Source organism: Thamnophis sirtalis, unplaced genomic scaffold, assembly GCF_051295495.1.
Source record: "Thamnophis sirtalis isolate CommonGarterSnake01/CBP01778 unplaced genomic scaffold, rThaSir2_p1.2 scaffold_1, whole genome shotgun sequence".
NCBI classification, from domain to species: Eukaryota; Metazoa; Chordata; class Lepidosauria; order Squamata; family Natricidae; genus Thamnophis; species Thamnophis sirtalis.
The window spans coordinates 162,598,024-162,618,572 of NW_028261381.1; the positions used below are offsets into that span (position 1 = coordinate 162,598,024).

Below are 20,549 nucleotides of genomic sequence, written 5' to 3' on the forward strand. Positions count from 1 at the left end.
TGAAACTTGCTGTTTGCTGCACCAGGCAAATTGCTGGGAGGCCCAGGCAGATTTTTTCCCCCCTTGTGCTAATCAAGCTGTTTGCTGAAAGGAGCTAAGTCAATAACTATAAATGCCTGTAGAATGTTCAAATTATTAGACTAATTTTTTAAAGACTGCTTTATTATTGTTCTAGACCAGTGTTTCTCAACCTTGGCAACTTGAAGATGTCCGGACTTCAACTCCCAGAATTCCCCAGCCAGCGAATGCTGGCTGGGGAATTCTGGGAGTTGAAGTCCGGACATCTTCAAGTTGCCAAGGTTGAGAAACACTGGTCTAGATAACTTATAAAATGAAGAGCTTTTTAAAATAAATGCTTGATCTGAAGAGGCCCAGTGCTATTGTACCTTCTTTTAAATAGCAGAAAATAACATATACTTCCAGAAAGCCACATCAATTTTAACAGCATCTTACAAGTATATTCTGAAATGTAACACCACAAACAGTGTGTATCGTCGGTACTGTTTGCTGTTTGTTGCAAGGAGGCAAATTGCTGGGAGGCAGAGGCAGATTTTTCCCCCCTTGTTTTCCTCCCCAAAAGCTAGGTGTGTCTTATACGTCAGAGCATCTTATACTCTTAGAAATACGGTAATCCAAATCAACAAAACAAATCTAATGAATATCAAGGTAAACAACAAGGAGAAGATAACATAATGGTGCCTGAAGACAATCCATTCCACCACATCACCATCACCATGCTAAAGAAAGCCACAGTGATGGTCTTCACCCAATCTGTAGGTCATACCTAGCTCTTCGGTGATTTACAAAATGCCAGCAAGTTGGGGCCAAATGAGTTGGGATATGGTGTTCTGAAGAACGGGCATTGCAACAGGAAAGGCCCAGGAGATGTTTTGGGTCATCCTTGGTCACAGCAATGTTGATGGAGCCAAGGTATCACTGGTCTGGAATAATGTAGACATCATCTACTGCTTCCGGGACAGGCTGCCCACCATAGTTGTAATATAATTCCTGAGTATTGGCATAGACGGGCTGATGGCCTTCAGAAGAACCTCCGTTCTCACCTTCCGATGGAGACCTGAGGGCCCAAAATCCCCCAAAGAAAAGAGATCATTATCATGCCTCTCCTCCCTATGGAATCATTTTGATCCTCCTATCATTTTTGATCCAATACAGTATGTATTATTCTTTTAAATGGTTTATTTTCCTTTGGGGACCATTTTGAGGGCTTTTAAAGGAGCTGTTAGTATAGCAAATTTATTCATTATGCACCTGTAACTAAGCGCAGGCTAGACCTAGAATAAAAACTGCAATTAATATTACAAACATAATACAAAGAGATGTTAAATCACATTATGAAGTAAGGAGTCTTTAGAGCAGCGTAGAACTTTTGAGATGAGTGGGCTTCAACCCCTAGAATTCCCCAGCCAGCTCGTTGAAAAACATTGGCCCTAGATCAAATGACTCATGATATAGAGAAATTAACTTCTTTACATTCAAATTAGTGAGTAATGTTTAAAAACAACAACACCAGAATGGCCAAGAAAATGAAGCTCTCCGTGAAGCCATTAATATTTAAAATTAAAGAAAATTTGAATGTACAGTACACACACACACACGCACACGCACACACACGCACACACACAGACACAAGCTGTGATAGTGCAGTGGTTAGAATGCAGTACTGCAGGCTACTTCTGTTGACTGCTTGCTGTCTGCAGTTTGACAGTTTGAATCTCACTAGCTCAAGGTTGACTCAGCCTTCCATCCTGAGGTTGGTAAAATGAGGGCCTTGATTCAGGGGCGGGTTCTGGCAGGCACTACTGCTGGTTTGCTCATGCGCAGGACAATAAAAATTGTTCTGTACATGCATAGAAACGAAAAACAAGATGGCAGCCTGGAGACCCATTCAGGGGCGTGGCAGGCCTGGGTTGCTGCTGGTTCCAGCAACCCAGGCTGCTAAATCACTACCAGTTCAGCTGAACCAGTCCGAACTGGTAGGAACCCACCACTGCCCTGATTGTTGGGGGCAATAGGCTGACTCTGTAAACTGTTTAGATGGGGCTGTAAAGCACTATGAAGTGCTATATAGTCTAAGTGCTATCTATCTATCTATCTATCTATCTATCTATCTATCTATCTATCTATCTATCTATCTATCATCTATCTATCTATCATCTATCTATCATCTATCTATCTATCTATCATCTATCTATCATCTATCTATCAATCATCTATCCATCTATCAATCTATCTATCTATCTATCTATTTATCTATCTATCATCTATCATCTATCACTAGCTAGAGGTCTTTTTGATGGAGTCTACCCATAAGGTTGGAAGATATACAGTATATTCCAACTTATCTCACCTTTAAGCTCCCTGCAGGACTAATTATTTTCCAAATTATCCTCCTTCCTCTGCTAACGACAAGAAATGCATTTTTATCCCATTTTGAGGCTTGCCATCTGCAATTCATCATGGAGAGATGCTTCACACACTTCCCAAAAAGTGGAAAGGTGCTTCACCCTCATTTAAAAATAATGGAGAGAGAGACATATGTTCAGAAAGCATTATGGTGTTCGTAGAAAGCTAATTATTTCTTTACGTGTAGATGGATTTCTTGGTTTCTGCCTGTATTTGAATAGGTGTTTCAGGATTTGCAACAATTATTATTTATTAAATTTCTAACTGGCTATGTCACTGACACAGCGACTTTCAGTGGCTTATGATATAATAAAAATGTAAAGCTTTTCCATAAAGCTTTACAAATTTTGGCTGTGCACCCAAATCTGGGGCGTTACATGCACCACGGGCCCCACCTCCTGGCTATATCATTAACAGGCCAGACGCCTTGCTTTGTATATTTTTCAAATTACAAGTTTTAATGTTTTCACTGTTTTAAATGTTTTTTTACTGTTTTTATTGCTTTAAGATGCTTTTAATTGTAATACAATTAAGAGCCACCCAGAGTCGTTTTGCTGAAATGGGTGGCTCAAGAAACAAACAAATACTAAAATAATAAATAAAATTAGAAAAAAATTGAATAGAAAAGTTAGAAACCAAGATGTTGGGGCAGCCTGGAGATCTTCTCTACCTGGTTGGCTACCCCCAACGTAGCAGTCCTCTGTTGAGGTCCCAGGTGAATTAGCACAGCCAAAGGTTTTCTCCTGGACCAATGCAGCCAAAATTATTTGGCCGAAATAGGCTCTTTCCACTGAAACAAGTGGAGCGGGCTACTCCCATCACGATCACATTATGATTAATCTTTCACACTTACAACCATTTGAGCACTCCCATGGTCATACGATCAAAATTCGGACTGCTGGCAACTGGTTTTATATTTATGACGGACGGTTGCAGTGTCCTGGGGTTACGTGACCCCATATTGTGACCTTCTGATAAGCAAAGTCAACAGGGAAGCCAGTTTCATTTAACAACTGTGCTGTTCATTTAACAACTGCAGTGATTCACTTAGTGGCGGCGGCAGGAAAGATGGGGAAGATTTGCAAAACGGGGCAAAGCTCACTTCACAACTATCTTGCTTAGCCACAAACATTTTGGGCTCAATTTTGATGGTAAACTGAGGATTACCAGTAATGGCCACCCATTATATTGATTGGGGAAGCTGGCCCTAATGATTCAGGGTTGAAAAGAGGAGCTTGAAAATTCTCTTGTGGTGGACTATTTTAAGCACAATTGAAGAAGCACATTTCTGCCCTGGAAGTTGCTGCTGGGAACAAGGCGTAGTGTTTCACTGGGGACTTTCTCCATTCCTTTTCCTGGCTATTACTCAAAGCGGAGAGCGAGAAAGGGGGGGTGGGGTAGGAAGAGAAAGGGGGGTGGGGACAGATTGCCCAACCGGAAATTAGTTAAGAGAAAAAACTGAGAAACACATGACCAGTGGATGCTGGCACAGCTCAATGACTCTTAAAAAAAGCTTTTGCAAAGCGAATGTTTGCAGTGGGCATTTCTAACTGTAATGGGCTGCGAGAAGAACCCTGGGAGACAGGAGGAAGAGCTGCAGCCAGGTCAAATTGTCAGACTTGGGTCAATCAAGATTCTGGGAACAGTTCAGAGGAGGGCAACAAAAATGATTAGGGGCCTAGAAGCTAAAACATACGAAGCACGACTGCAGGAACTGGGTATGCCTAGTCTAGTGGAAAGAAGGACCAGGGGTGACATGGTATCCGTCTTCCAATACTTGAAGGGCTGCCCCAAGGAAGATGGGAACAGCCTATTCTTCAAAGCACCAGAAAGCAAGACAAGAAACAGTGGATGGAAACTAACCAAGGAGAGAAACAGCCTAGGACTAAGGAGAAAATTCCTAATGGTTAGAACAATAAACCAGTGGGACAGCTTGCCTCCAGAAGTGGTGGGTGCCCCATCACTGGAGGCTTTTAAGAAGAGACTGGGTAGTCATTTATCAGAAACAGTATAGGTCTCCTGTGAGAGCAAGGGGGTTGGTCTAGATGACTTCCAAGGTCCCTTCCAACTCTGTTACTGTTACAGACAGTAGTGGGATCCTGCTGGTTTAATAACCAGTTCAGTGATGGCGTGCTTCGCGTGATCCCATGTGCTTCACACACGTGCGCAGTTTTAACAAAACTTACCTTCCATGTTACTTCTGGGGAGTAACACAGCTGAGGCGCGGCAATCTGGTCTGCCACGTGAATCAGCTGAGAGGATATGGATAAGTAAAGCGCAGGGGCGGGCAGGCCGACCCACCTGATCGTCGGGGCCAGGGGTGGGTTCCTGCCAGTTCTAACCTCTTCTATAGAAGAGATTCCACAAATCTACCGTGCCGTTTAGAACCGGTTCCTGCTCCCTCCCCCAGCCCGTCCGCACATCATCAAGATGAAGAGCGAGAGGAATTCTGGGAGTTGAAGTCCACAAGTCTTAAAGCTGTCAAGTTTGAATACCCCTATCTGTAACTTATGACCAGCCCTTGCACTTAACAATGGTTGCAGCATTCCCGTAGTCACCCGGGGTCACACAATTGCAATTCACAAGCTTCCCAAACAGCTTCCAACAAAACAAAGTCAGTGGGGAAAGCAGGATTCACGTAATGACTGTGACAACGAAGGTCATAAAACTGGGCATGGACTTGTGCTAACTCACTTAACAACCACGTAACTTAGCGACAAAATTTCAGGTCTCATCTGCAGTCATAAGTCAAGGACTTCCTGTAATATGCGGTACAATGTTGCAAGTGGTCTTCCCCTGCAGTAAATGCTATCTTTTTCTCAGGGAACCTGGCAACTCAGTTTGAGTTTATCAACTTTGTCTTGACACATTTTTGAGCTGACTTGATTGTTGGCAGTTGTGGAAGGCTTTACTGTTGAAGTTGTAGTTTCCTCTCACACACACACACATTTCCATCTCTCTAAAGCTCGCTGGCTGTTTATACTTAGAGTAGCCTCAAAGGAAGGGGGTCCCCCCTCTGGTTGTTTTTCGAGATTTAATGGAAACCCTGGAGAAATTAGGTTGCAGTCAACAGGGAGGCCAAACACACAAACCAATTTTTTTTAAAAAGATACTACAAACTTGGGTATCTTAAAGGAAATTCTCCTCTCCCATCCCTACCCCCATCTTAGGAAATGTTGAAAATAAATTTTCTTTCAGCCTGCTAAGAATGTGGACTTCTAGGGAAAGGGTGGAAGATATGCAGCACAACTTCAAGAGGGCTCCTTCCAGATGGATCTCTTTATTTTAGAAATAAATGGCATCACACAGCCACTTTGCTTAGAGCTTCCACTGATCCTTACAACCCAAATATGTCCAAGGATGTTTGTGTGTCTGTCTGTGCGTCTGTAGCAGGGGTGGGCTGCTGGGGGTTTGCATGGGTTCGGGAGATCCTCTAACTAGGATTCTGCCCAGTTCGGCAAATCCCCAAATGCCACTCCTGGCTGGCCACATTCATCATGCTAGGTATGTGCAGGGCCCACAGGGAGGCTTGGGGAGGGGGAGGAATGGGCCTACCAGAGATTCCAGAAGTCCAAAAACGGGCCTGTTTCTGGCCTCTGGAGGGCCTCCGGAGCCCGGGGGAAGTTTTCGCCTTCCCGGAGGGTTGAAAAAAGCCTCCGGAGCCTGGGGAGGGCAAAAATGCCCCCTCCATGCTGTGGTGCAGGAGGCCGACTAGGCCACGCCCACCATTGCCATGCCCACCCAGCAACGGGGCAGCGAACCCATTGCTGCAATTTTTGAAGCCCATTCCTATTTTTCAGAGTATAAGACACACCTTTTTCCCTCAAAAAAGAGGCTGAAAAACTGGGTGCGTCTTATACATTGAATACAGCATTTTTGGCCTCCTGAAACCCGCCCCCTTTGCAAAAATGGCCGTGCATTGGCTTTAGGAGGCTTCCAGAGTGTTCCTGGGGGCTGGGGAGGGCAAAAATGAACAAAAAGCAGGCCGTTTTTGCCCCCCCCCAGCCCCAAGGAGCACTCTATAAATCTCCTAAAGGCTATGCATGACCTTTTTTTGACAAAAAAAAAATATGGGCCCGTTTTTGCGAAGGCCTGCAGTGCAAAAACTTTTTTTTAAAATTTGCCTCTTCAAAATCTTGGTGCCTCTTATACTCCAAAAAATACGGTATGTATCTATGTGTGTGTGTGTCAAATACTGTCGTCTACAAGGTGACCACAACTGGACAATCAAAGCCTTCCCCTTTTTAATGTGTGTTGGGACTACCATCTTAATTTAACTTCCCCAGAAATTCTCAAACATTGCATTGCCACAAGTCTCTAAAACGATTCATGAAATTGTGCAATTCGGCCATTTATAGAACAAATGACTTCATTGCAGTTAGGGTGTGTCCATAAATCAATACACCCTTATGTGAGTCTTTGAGATGTAATGAACTTGGGTTATTAGATGTAATGGACTTTGCTTATTACATTTACTTCAATAATTACATTTTAATCTATGGATCCCCAGAGATTTCAAGTTTGTACAGCAGCCCATCACAAACTTGTACAAGTAATGGATGTTTTGCCTATGTATCCTGATCAGCCTTTAAAAATAAAAGATTGCATTCCTCTTTAAATTGCTTGTAATCACTTAGAAAGTCACATGCCCCATAGTTCTATCGAGCTGTCCTTCTATGTACCTACAACCTTCTTAGGAATAGATAAAAAGGTTCCCCTCGTACATATGTGCTAGTCGTTCCCGACTCTAGGGGGCGGTGCTCATCTCCATTTCAAAGCTGAAGAGCCAGCGCTGTCCGAAGATGTCTCCGTGGTCATGTGGCTGGCATGAATAATCACCGAAGGTGGCCAGAACACTGTTACCTTCCCACCAAAGGTGGTCTCTATTTTTTCTACATGCATTTTTTACATTTTAACCAATTTCGTTGTATTTATTTTGTACAGACTATACTCTGCATGCTTTCGAACTGCCAGGTTAGCAGAAGCTGGGAGAAGCAACGGGAGCTCACTCCGTTATGCGGCGCTAAGAATTCGAACCGCCAACCTGCCGACCTTTCTGATCAACAAACTCAGCGTCTTAGCCACTGAGCCACTGCATCCCTCTCTTAGGAATAGTGTGTTTATCTAACATTATACATAACTGTTGATATTGTGATAGTTATAAAGTTTCATTGGAAAAATGCAAAGCGACCTAAATGGCAGAAGCAATAGCAATAGCAGTTAGACTTATACACCGCTTCATAGGGCTTTCAGCCCTCTCTAAGCGGTTTACAGAGTCAGCATATTGCCCCCAACAATCCGGGTCCTCATTTTACCCACCTCGGAAGGATGGAAGGCTGAGTCAACCTTGAGCCGGTGAGATTAGAACCGCTGAACTGCAGATAACAGTCAGCTGAAGTGGCCTCCAGTACTGCACCCTAACCACTGCGCCACCTCGGCAGCAAAGATCCTTTCCATCTCTATCCTCAGTCCAAGACCATATCCGCAATTCCCCCCCACCCCCTTCTTCTGGGATTTCATTCTCTTGTTCATCCTGCAGTGTAGATCGAGGAAAACAGGGCTTTCGTTACTGTTGCTGTTAAGTTGAAGCATTTCTATATTCTTTAGTAGGAGAGGAAAATTAGAGGCCTGCCAGCTGTTGCTGAACTACAGTTCCCAGAAGCCCTAAGAAGACTCAGGTAAATTGGGACATTGACTGGGTTCATACAACATCCTACATTTAGACTAAAATGGGGCATTTGGTAGTTTGTGGGTCTATAAACTGATTGATCTGCCAGGGCCCAAGCAATCCTAAGGTGTAACGTGAACAAACCCATCATGTTTAGCCATAATATGACATACTTCTTTGGGTAAAACATGCTACAGGGTTGCAGTATGGCAGGGGTCTCCAACCTTGGCAACTTTAAGCCTGGCGGACTTCAACTCCCAGAATTCCCCAGCCAGCTGGCTGGGGAATTCTGGGAGTTGAAGTCTGACAGGCTTAAAGTTGCCAAGGTTGGAGACCCCTGCAGTCTGGTGTTAAAGCAATTCAGTTTGAGAATGTAATGTGTTGTGTGAAACCAACCCTGGAGGAGGATGCGTTTCCAAGCCTTGTCCTTGCTCCTTCCCTCCTATTCTAGCAGAAGCTACAGATGAATTTCTCTTTCAGTTCCTCCATCCTTAAGCCGGTTGTTCTACCATCTGTCCTTTTCTTTTTACTTTTTATTGGGCTCTTCATTTTGACTTCCGTTTTTAATTTGATTGACCTCACTGAAGGTTATACAAACCCAGAGAAGAAGGAAAAAAAACACCAAGATGTGTTTATACATCCTCTTTTGCCTTGCTGTTATCTCTTAATTAATCTCATTCAGATTATGTTTACGGGTATTTGGAAATTTGGGGAAATTGGCCAATCTCTCAACCAGAAGAGGAAGGAGGCTTTTGGATTAGAGAAGACTACGTGAAAGCCAGTTTAGATGGGGTTATCGGCCAATATATCCTTCAGATATTTTGGATTACAAATCCCACAACCCACTGCCACAGGACAAACTAACTGGATCTGATTAGGATTCACATCCTGTAGGAAGTTAGCCCCCCCCCCCCCCGGCCTAGAAAAATGAAATATTTTAGGAAATATTAAAAGGGCAGAATATTTCCCCTGAAAGGGAGGCAGAAACTCAGCCCTCCACCACCATCTTTGTCAATGGGCCTGAGCCAGTCTATTCTACATAACAAAGATCTACCTCCTTCAGGCAGAGCCATAATGAGAATCCCAAAGCCCTTTCATTACATCATCACATAGCAAGAGTCAACCAAGCTTGGGACTCGGCACAACCTACAGAGTTGGCCCTGCGTGGCCACATGGGAGTCTGACAACCAATCAGAATAACAAGCTCAAATTCAAAATCCCAGAGAGGGGCATAAAACCGAGGCACTCTCAGCATCTCTTCCTTTTTTCCCCTTCGCACAAGATCTTGAAGCATGTGGTCCTGTCCACCATTAAAACCATCTTTCCAAGCAGCCACCATGTTTCCAGTGTCTTTCCCCCACCCCCCACTTGGAACTGAACCCGGATGGACATTTCTTCCAACAATCCAAAACATAAAAGGCCTCAATTGTGGGGGACCGTAAAATGAGGACTATCTGTATCTGCATCTTTACCATTATTTGTGCATCAATAAGATGCAAAACACACACACAAAAAATGATGATGCAGTTATATGTATCATCAAATTACCACCCCCTTTTTGTAGTGTTTTATCTATGTACCCATAGGGAATATTAGGAAAAACGGAATTGCAAATTAACTGAAAAAATGGAACAAACTGTAATATGCACAATCTATTTCTGAAATGAAAATTCAAACTTCCCTTATGTAAACAGGAATTCAGAAAGGGGGAAGTTCAGGTTAAAAGGATACTTCAAGATACGCCTTGATGAAAAGCAATTTAAAATAAAACAAACCCACCCGCCCTACATCCTTTTATTCCTCATGCTGTTTACAAATTTCAAACCAGAATTGGGCCTTCGTTTATGCTGAAGTTGCAACACACAAGTCAAGCAACAGTTGTATATGACCCAGAATCGTAGATAGCTGCAGATTATATGACCAAAAGGGTGTCACTCTGGATCACTCAGAACCAGGGGTGGGTTCCTGCCAGTTCTAACCTCTTCTGTAGAAGAGGTTCCACAAATCTACCGTACGGTTTAGAGCCGGTTCCAGCTCCCTCCCCCCCGCCTGTCCGCACATCATCAAGATGAAGAGCGAGAGGAGGAATTCTGGGAGTTGAAGTCCACAAGTCTTAAAGCTGTCAAGTTTGAACACCCCTGGGGTGTTTTTTTTCCTAAAGGGTTAGGGTGCAAGGGTCTTGTAACTTGACAGCTTTAAGACTTGCGTGCTTCAATGCCAGAGTTCCTGAGCCAACATGACTGGAGGAAGAATTCTAGGAGTTGAAGTCCACAAGTCTTAAAGCTGTCAAGTTTGAACACCCCTGGGGTGTTTTTTTCCCTAAAGGGCTAGAGGTGCAAGGGTCTTGTGACTTGACAGCTTTAAGACTTGCGTGCTTCAATGCCAGAGTTCCTGAGCCAACATGACTGGAGGAGGAATTCTGGGAGTTGAAGTCCACAAGTCTTAAAGCTGTCAAGTTTGAACACCCCTGGGGTTTTGTTTTTTTCTAAAGGGTTAGGGGAGCAAGGGTCTTGTAACTTGACAGCTTTAAGACTTGCTTGCTTCAAATAAGAGCCGAGGTGGCGCAGTGGTTAGGGTGCAGTACTGCAGGCTACTTCAGCTGACTGTTATCTGCAGTTCAGCGGTTCAAATCTCACGGGCTCAAGGTTGACTCAGCCTTCCATCCTTCTGAGGTGGGTGAAATGAGGACCCAGACTGTGGGGGCAATGTGCTGGCTCTGTAAACCGCTTAGAGAGGGCTGAAAGCCCTATGAAGCGGTATATAAGTCTAACTGCTATTGCTATTGCTAAATGCCAGGCCAACATTTTGTTTGCTAAGCAAGAGCGTTGTTAAGTGAGTTTCACCACGTTTTACAAGTTGGCCACGCCCACCCAGTCACATGGCTGGCAAGCCACTCCCACCCGGTCACATGGCCAGCAAGCCACTCTCACAAAACAGGCCACACCTACGAAGAAGTTATAACAATTTTTGAAACCCACCACTGCTCAGAACATAACAAAAGAAAAGTTCAATTCCAGTTCTCTGACAGACAAGGAACTGATGCTGCTTTTAATAGAGCCTGTTATTTTTCTTTTAATTTTTTTTTAACATTCTGGGGGCAGCTGATTGGACCAATAGGCTGCTATAGAAGTCCCCTTTTATTTCTTCTATACAACTGGAATGAGCTGTGAAAACAAAGTTGCATGCATTTGACTCTTAAGAAGGGGTCACTAGGGGTGTTTTGAGTCTTTACGTTTGTTTAGGAGGGGAGACCGATAGGTTTAACGCAGAGCTTTTCAATTTTGGCAGCTTTAAGCTAGCTGGGGAATTCTGGGAGTTGAAGTCCACACGCCTTAACATGGCCAAGATTAAAAGAAAACAAAAACCCATTGGTTTAAAAGTCTCTAACTTATTTTGCTCCTAAAAATGTAATTGTCCTGTTTAAATTGGGTATATATTGCTTTGTGAGATGAAATGCATTTTCACCCTTCTAAAAGAATATCTATTGTTTTAGAGCAGGAGTATTGAACTCAATTTCATTGAGGGCCACATAAGAGCCAAGGTGGCGCAGTGGTTAAATGCAGCACTGCAGGCTACTGCTAGATCAGCAGGTCAGCGGTTCAAATCTCACCGGCTCAGGGTTGACTCAGCCTTCCATCCTTCCGAGGTGGGTAAAATGAGGACCCAGATTGTTGGGGGCAATATGCTGACTCTCTGTAAACCGCTTAGAGAGGCCTGAAAGGCCTATGAAGCGGTATATAAGTCTACTGCTATATAAGGGCTGTGTTTGACCTCGGGGGAGTGGGGCAGCTTGATGTCACTCATGTCAGGGGCACATGTGGTGGCCAAGTGCTAAGGAGGACTTCCCTCAGACCCTCTCCCCCTCATTATAATCTCCTTCCTTCCTTCCTTCCTTCCTTCCTTCCTCTCTTCCCATCTTTCTGTCTTTTTCTTTGTCTTTCCTCTTTCCCTTCCTGTCCCTTCTTAGATGCTCAAATACAAAAGGGGAAACATTTCTCCTTCTCTTTTGTTTTTAACCCGCTGCCAGCAAAAAGCAACAGTGCCTTCTTTCCAGCGAAAACAGAGCCTGGGAAGGCCGCGTGAGCTCCATTTTCACTGGCGGAGGCACCGCCTTCCAGCCCTTCGCTATTCCCAGGGTGGCCCCACGGGTCAGATCTAAGCACCCCGTGGGCCAGATATGTTCTGCGGGTCTTGAGTTTGACACCCCTTCTGCACCTATTAGGCCCTGTTTGACAGCCTAATAGGTGCAGAAGGGATACTGAAAGTATTCAAACAGTTCCAGAATTGTTTGAAGAATTTGGCAGCTTCTTTGTTTTGGGGGTTAGAAGGTAAGGATTGAGCGTGATCTCGGAGACCGTATAATTCAATCCTCTCCGTGGTGCAAGAATCTATTCCCACAGCATCCTGGACCAATTTATTTATTTTGCAAATATATATGGCTTCTCATCTTAGTCAAATATATCTGGGCAGCTAACAAGCATCAAACAAATGCATACCTATAAAAACATAGAAGGTAAAGGCACCCTATACTCCTCCTGAATAACCACCTGACGCCTCTAAACCAGGTGTGTCCAACGCTCAGCCCTGGACAGCTATTAATGCGGCCCATAAGACTACATTTTAAACATTATTATGTGATTTTTTTTAGCAATAGTTCCTATATTATATATTGTATTATACAGGTAGTCCTCGACTTATAACATTTCATTTAGTGACTGTTTGAAGTTACAACAGAACTTGGAAAAATGATTTATGACCATTTTTCCACACTTATGACCATTGCAGCATCCCCATGGACATGTGTATTTACATTCGGGTGTTTGACAACTAGTTCACATTTATGAAGATTGCAGTGTCCCGGGGTCCTGTGATCAGCTTTTGTGACCTTCGGACAAGCAAAATCAATGGGAAAGCCAAATTCACTTAACAACAGTATTGCTAATTTAACAACTGTAATGATCCACTTAATGAATGGGGCAAGAAAAATTGTAAAATGGAGCAAAATGCACTTAATAAATTTCTCACTTAGCAACATAAATTTTGGGTTCAGTTGTGGTCATAAATTGAGGACAACCTATGCTATAGTGTGTGTGTGTGTGTGTGTGTCTGTGTGTCTGTGTGTGTGTGTATACATATATACATCTTCTAGTCCAACCCCCTGTCTAGGCAGGAAACCCTATACTGTTTCAGACAAATGGCTATCCAACATCTTCTTAAAGACTTCCAGTGTTGGGGCATTCACAACTTCTGGAGGCAAGTTGTTCCACTGATTAATTGTTCTAACAGGAAATTTCTCCTCAGTTCTAAGTTGCTTCTCTCCTTGATTAATTTCCACCCATTGCTTCTTGTTCTACCCTCAGGTGCCTTGGAGAATAAACTATTCTCCCTCTTCTTTGTGGCAACCCCTGAGATAGCAATATAGCAATAGCAATAGCAGTAGACTTATATACCGCTTCATAGGGCTTTCAGCCCTCTCTAAGCGGTTTACAGAGAGTCAGCATATTGCCCCCAACAATCTGGGTCCTCATTTTACCCACCTCGGAAGGATGGAAGGCTGAGTCAACCCTGAGCCGGTGAGATTTGAACCGCTGAACTGCTGATCTAGCAGTAGCCTGCAGTGCTGCATTTAACCACTGCGCCACCTTGGCTCTTGGATATTGGAAGACTGCTATCATGTCTCCCTGGTCCTTCTTTTCATTAAACTAGACACACCCTGTTCTTCATATGTTTTAGTCTCCAGTCCCCTAATCATCTTTGTTGCTCTTCTCTGCACTCTTTCCAGAGTTTCCACATCTTTTCTACAACGTGGCAACTGAATGCAGGATTCCAAGGGTGGCCTTATCAAAGCACTTTAAAGTGGTATTAACACTTCACATGATCTTGATTCTATCCCTCTATTTATATATATTTACATATATATATTTACACACGCACACACACACATTTTTGTAGATTTTCACGGGTGTAGGTATGCTGGTCTTGTTGTATTCAGGTCTTTTCCCATGTAAGATTGAGATTATCTTGGCAATGTTTCAGCGAGGTCTCACTCGCTATCTTATATATATATGTTGCAATTGTGCTGATAAATAAATAAAGGGAGACTAGTATAGATCTATTTCAAGCTATTTAGCTCTCATCAGCTAGCCATACCCTTACCGGGAATTGAACCTGGGCTGTATTACATATTAGGCAGTTATATTAGCCATTAAGCCACAGGCTCTCCTCCTTTATCAGCTAAGCCAGGGAAATAGGTATGTATTGTGTCCCAACCCCTGGTATGCCCAAATAAGGGAGGGAGCATACTGCTTCCTTTTTCTGTCTATCGGCTCACTCTGGGAGCCATGCAGGCAGAAAGCCATTTTTTTATGTTGCCTTGTTACATTTGTGTTGCAATTGTGGCATAGTGGGTAATATAACTGCCTAATGTCACAATATATATATTGTGGCTAGTGGGTAATATAACTGCCTAATGTCACTATATATATGTACAAATACAACACACACACACACACACACACACAGATATATATATATATATATATATATATATATATATATATATATATATATATATATATATATATATATATATATATATATATATATATATATATATAGTGTGTGTGTGTGTGTGCGTGTGTAATATTTTATATGCCACTCAAGATAATTCTTCATTACCCAATGCAGCCCAGGCAAGCCAAAAAGTTGGACATACTTGCTCTCAACTATTCTGCTCCAAATTCCCCTTGATGCCCTCCAGCACTATTGTGCCTCCCCACATCTTGTTTTCTCCAGGATAAACATATCCAACTCTTCCAACCGAGGTAGTGCAGTGGTTAGAGTGCAGCACTGCAGGCTACTTCAGCTGACTGCAGTTCTGCAGTTCGGCTGTTCAAATCTCACCGGCTCAAGGTTGACTCAGCCTTCCATCCTTCCAAGGTGGGTAAAATGAGGACCCGGATTGTTGTTGGGGGCAATATGCTGACTCTGTAAACCGCTTAGAGAGGGCTGAAAGCCCTATGAAGCGGTATATAAGTCTAACTGCCATTGCTATTGCTATTGCAACCATTTTTCATGCATTTGCCTTCCCATCCCCTTATCAGCTTGTTGTCCTTTGCCATGCTCTTGTTTGTCAGCGTCCTTTCTAAAATTTGGGGCTAAACCTGGACACAATATTCTAGATACAGTCTGGCCAAGCCAGAATAGAGTAAATACATTGAAGCTGCTTAAGGCACCCACTTCACTCTTTAAAACTCTTAAAACCTGGCCCCAAATGGGCCATGATGAACCCCCACCCACCTATTTGGGGGGCATCCCTTTGCAAGCACCAAGCAAAGCAGTGAGGGTTTTTTTTTTTTAGTTTGTTGCTGACGTAATATGCTTTCCCAAGACATGTTGCCTCCCGGTTGCTCACCTTTTGGCTTTGGCCTGCTTCCGATTCGGGTGGTTGCCATGCCCGCTTTTCATTTTGCCCGCTTTGCCCTTGGATTGTTCATTCAGGACGTTCTCATAGTTTTTTTGGAACTCCGCGTCCTGGCATGTCTCCCGGGGCTGAGGTAAGCGGCTGATGTACCTCGATTGTCCAGAAGTGCCTTCAGATGCGCTGGAAGGTCGTTTTTCTTGGTTGATGGTGGCCCCTTTCTTCCTTCGGATTACTAAGAAAGCCAGGATGGCCAACAGGAGCAGAATCAAAATTGGTACGATGATGCCAACATAGAGACCATACGGAGTGCTAGCAGTGCCAGCAAAGCAGGAATTCTTGTGGTAATCCGTTACATTATCCAGTCTTCCAGAAGTGAAGCACTGGCATTGGGTGCCTTGGTTTGAGCAGTTGTGGCAATAATCCAAAATGCCATAGGTCACCATGCAGTGACAGTCCACACGGAGCTTTTTCAGGCAGTGATAGGACACTTCAATGGATAGAGAGCCAAGTTGGTTCTTCTCCAAATGCAGGACCTTCAGCTTGGGAGTTTTGTCAAAGAAGTCAGAAGGAAGTTTCTTTAGTTTGTTATTGTGAAGAAACAACGATTCCAGCTTTTTTGGAGACTCCAATTCTGATAACTCTGGGATGTTGTTGTTGGATAGATCCAACTCTTTCACTAGTTTCCACATAGTGAAATTAACTTTGGGATAAGGGTTCTGGATACTCAAATTCAGGCACGGTGTCTCATTGAAGTGGTTAAAAACGGTCCTGGGACATGCACCATCCACGAGGCATCCAAGGGGGAAAAACAGCAGAGTGGCCAGAAGTCCCCACATCCTACAGTGCATAAAGGCAAATTGGAGGCATGTATGTGGCAAATGGGTGAATCTGTCAATTCTAATCCATCCTAATTCCCGTGATTTACAAATCTGCTGTCCTAATTTCCTCTCTTTTTCTCTCATTTATGCAATTCTGCTAAACCTGATGGTCTTTTACAAAAGTCAGCACCCCAATGTTGGTTTTTTTGCCCAGCATCTCAAAATGTATGTATGTTAGTTTTGCAATTTTGCCTAATTTTTGCAGATTTCCCTCCCCACAACCCCATACAAAAGAATTTCCCAATATAATGCTTTTTCGGGTTATACTATATGAATTTTCACTTTTTTTAAAGAAAAGAGTGCCACAATATTTATAAAAAACAGTATACACATTTTGAATGATATCTGAATGTCACTTCATGCTTTGGTTTAAAAAAAATTAAAAATGAATTTGCATCTAAATCCTTCTAAATGTCTTTCCAACCTCAACAATAACATGGCAAAAAGGCTAGATCATTCTGTATCATGGTTTTGATTTGGCAGCCAAGGAGCCCTTCTCAATTTTCATTATTTTATTTTTTCATTATGTTATAAGGATTCTTACAACAATTAAGCCAAGTGTACAAGAGATCCTGTAACTGTATTCACATGGCACAATTGGTTGCAATGAGGAAGCTTTTCTAAGCCTTTTCCAGCTGAAGCTGCTTTTCCATGGATTATCATCATTATTTCTATGTGGTGAAAAATGCAGTGGGTAGCACTATTTGTCAGGGTTCCAAATAGCAAAGGATTCCCAGATGTGCCATCGTGGCTCTCTTAATAAATTGGAACTTTGAGGAATCCTTTGCCTTGGACTCTGATTTACTTTTGGATGCTATTTGGGCAGGTTTTTTTTTTCAAAACAGAAAGGATTCCCCAGATGTTCACACTTTCTCTTTCTGTTTCCTTCCGTTCCTTAGCCGTCCCCACTTCATCAGCCTATAGGCTGTCTTTTGTCGCCAGCTTGAAGTCCTTCTCTTGTATCAATCAGAGACTTGCTTTGTCCCTGATATCAGCAAGACGTGGTCAAAAGTATCGGCTGCAGTCTCAGAGCATCGAGACCGCACGTCCGTACCGTAGGGACATTGGCTCCTCCTCCACTTTTGGGTGCTATTTGGAACCCTGACATTATTATGGGCAGAATAGGAAGAGGCTTATTCCACCTTTATGTGGCCATTTCTTGGCAGAAATACAAATTTAGATTTTTATATCACATCTGTAAGATTTGGAGTGCTAAAAATTCATGATTTAAGAAAATGGAATATGGGGAACCACACAGTGGCTAAGTAAAGACTGACCAACTGAATGAGACCAAAGGTCGATTAATCACATTTTCGTGCGTTTCCAAAAATGGTCTGGCACATGATTGGCGTTCAAAGATAGATTGCCTGGGAATAAGGTGGATCAGGGGTGGGAGGATTTGCATGGGTTCAGGCGATCCTCTAGCTAGCATTCTGCCCAGTTCGGCAAACCCCCAAATGTCACCCCTGGCTGGCCACGCCCACCTCATCCCACTCCTCCCAGGACTCTCCCATTCATCATGCCAGGTAAGTGCAGGGCCTACACAGAGGCTCGGGGAGGGGGGAAATGGACCTACTGGAGGTTTGGGAAATCTGGAAATGGGCCTGTTTCCGGCCTCCGGAGGCCTCTGGAGCCCAGGGGAAGCAGTTTTTGCCCTCCCAGAGGCTCAAGGAAAGCCTCCGGAGCCTGGGAAGGGTGAACCCTGCCCCCCGTGGTGCAGGAGGCCGACTAGACCACGCCCACCCAGCAACAGAGCAGTGAACCCGTTGCTGCAATTTTTGAAGCCCACCCCTGAGGTGGACCCACATAGCTAACATGCTCGAAAAAAGATCTAGATCAAGTCATTAAGCCCTGCCCTCAGATTCCAATGAAAGCCAATCAGATGTCTTTAGGAGGCCAATAAAAGCCATAAAGGGAAAGTCAGTTGCTGTTGAATACAAAAACTCCATTTTGCTATTAATGTCAGGAAACACATACTAGAACTTTGAAATGAAATTTGCACCCTCAAGTCCGTCTTGATTCCTGGCAATTATCTGGGCATATTCTTGGAAATAGTTTACTATTGCTTCCTTCCTGGGGCTGAGAGAGAGAGGGACTGGCCCAAAGTCAGCCAGCTGGCTTTGCATCTTAGCCAGAACTACTCCACTTGACTCTCTTACTAAAACTTTACTAATCTAGATCATAATAGTAGAATCTTGAAAGTCACCTCTCCATCTTATACCAAAGAAAATCAAGGCAGGGCAATCTGGAGAGTGTTTCTCACACTTTTCTTCATTCCTGGGCATTCATGTTTCACTAACAATTTTACTACTGACAAAGCCATCCCTGCTCACCTCTATAGTCATGTCCAAAAGACATACATTGGCCTCTCCTTTACTGTGAACCATTTACTAACGAGCAACTTTATTTTGTTTACAGAAGCATTTGTGCCTTCAGGAACAGAATGGAAAGGGTTACTGATCAAGGGGTTAGAGTTTAAGGGTCTAGGACTGTTCACTTCGTACACTTCACCACCCCTTGTTCGCCTCCAGGGTTGGCAACCCCCCCACCACCCCCCGAGGAAACTCGACACGTAACACTTTCTCCCTCCCTCTCTCTCTTTCTCCCTTCCCTTCCTCCAATTGGGTGGTGGTGAACTGGCTCCTGAGCCCAAAAGGCTGGGGTGAGCAGTATTTCGCCAAATGGCCCATGACAAAGGGCCTGGGACTGAAGAGGTTGGGTCCCATTGCCCAGGGTGAACAGCTAGGGTCCTTTCAGCGGAGGAGAAATGGTAGAGGTTAATGCCTGTGGGTGGAACCCTGGGGGCGAACAAGGCGAACAGTCCCATTCTCGAGTCTAACCGTTAGACCAATACCGGAAAGATCCAAGTTCCTATTAAGCCACAACTATCACAGTTGACTAGTGTCAGTTAATACTTCTGTAAGACATGCTACCTCACAAAGTTGGTTGAAGGATAATATGGGGGAAGGGGGAAAGGAGGGAGGAATTAATTAAATAAGCTGCCTGGAATGTGCGTAATATCTAAACTCAGACTAGGAAGACACACCTTCAACTCATCCTCAGCCATGGAAACTCACTGGCTACTTCTCTCATCAAACCTTCCTTGTTGCGGAAATAAAGTTGAAGCTTCTTTATGGGAAAATAGAGTCAAGGAGTAACATCCACAGACTGGATGGTTGAGAGATGATTTATACACATATGCAATCAACTTTATATCCTACTTTTCTTCTAAGACCTCAAGGTGATCGTGGTAGTTTTAACTTCTTAACAATCCTACCAATTACAGCAGGTTGATCTGAGAGATGGTGAAGGACCCCAAGTCACCTTTCATTAAGCTTGAAAGGTTGAGAGCGGAGTTGAATCTAATCCGGTGTAACTTTTAAAACTGCAACCCACCCGTTCCGTTGCTTTGCTTTCCCATCCTCTTCTATTGTACAGTAACTGCACTCCCATTCTGCCCCCAGTAGTTTATTCCAGCTGCTACCTGAGGAAGGCTTTTCAAGGCACTAGTCCACAAGATACATGGGAGTTATTTATCCACCCACCCCAACGCTGCTCACACCATACCTTGACGTCTTCCAGAGGTCTTGTCAGCTTTGCTCTCTTGCGCTGTTGGCATTGCTTGTGAAGGGAGGAAAAAAAGGGAAGCAGTAAAAGTTCCTTCTTTAAAAAAATCTGTGAAGGGTGGGAGGAAAGAAACGGAAGTGCTGGGGGGGAAAGGCCCAGTTACTCAACCTCCTGAAAAGTCAGCACAGAGAAGTGTCGGCCATTGTCAAGGGGCTGAACTTAACATTTTGGGGTTTGGTCACATCTTTGCAAACAAGTTTCCTAAAATATGAATTGGTTCTTTGGAGGTGAGCGGCTGTTGTGGCCCGCCAGCAGCCAGCAGAGCTGGCAGCAGATTCGGACAGGGAGGAGGTTGGGGAGGAACATGGACCAGTCCTGGAGTCTGGGGAAGGCTCTGATGAGGGCTCTGTGTCAGAGGCAGAGAGGGGGCCAGAGCCATGTGCCAGTTATCAGCTGCCTTCGGAGTCAGGCATCAGTGAGGCAGACGAACAGCTGGAGCCTGTTCACGGTGTGCGCATGTGCAGAATTGCCAGATGAAGGGAACAGCTAAAGAACAGGGGTCGACTTGGGAGTAAGGCCACAGGTGAAT

At 43.9% G+C, this 20,549-nt stretch overlaps 1 protein-coding gene across 1 annotated transcript; it reads right to left on the bottom strand.

Moving 5' to 3' along the window:
- Positions 1-317: 317 nt before the first annotated feature.
- Positions 318-20,013, bottom strand: LOC106552065 (uncharacterized). Its single transcript, XM_014070255.2, has 3 exons — positions 19,961-20,013; positions 15,507-16,352; positions 318-1,075 (listed from the first exon to the last, which is right to left on the bottom strand). Exons 2-3 carry the CDS (start codon positions 16,349-16,351, stop codon positions 934-936), a joined length of 987 nt encoding a protein of 328 aa, XP_013925730.2. The 5' UTR covers position 16,352; positions 19,961-20,013; the 3' UTR covers positions 318-933.
- Between the last annotated feature and the right edge of the window lie 536 nt (positions 20,014-20,549).

What these genes read in the sequence shown, in the direction of transcription:
- LOC106552065 (XM_014070255.2), bottom strand. Translation starts at nt 16,351, where the DNA reads ATGTGGGGACTTCTGGCCACTCTGCTGTTTTTCCCCCTTGGATGCCTC. An exon ending in AAGCAGGCCAAAGCCAAAAG is followed by an intron (nt 1,076 to 15,506) that starts GTGAGCAACCGG and finishes TTGGGCCCTCAG; the next exon opens with GTCTCCATCGGAAGGTGAGA.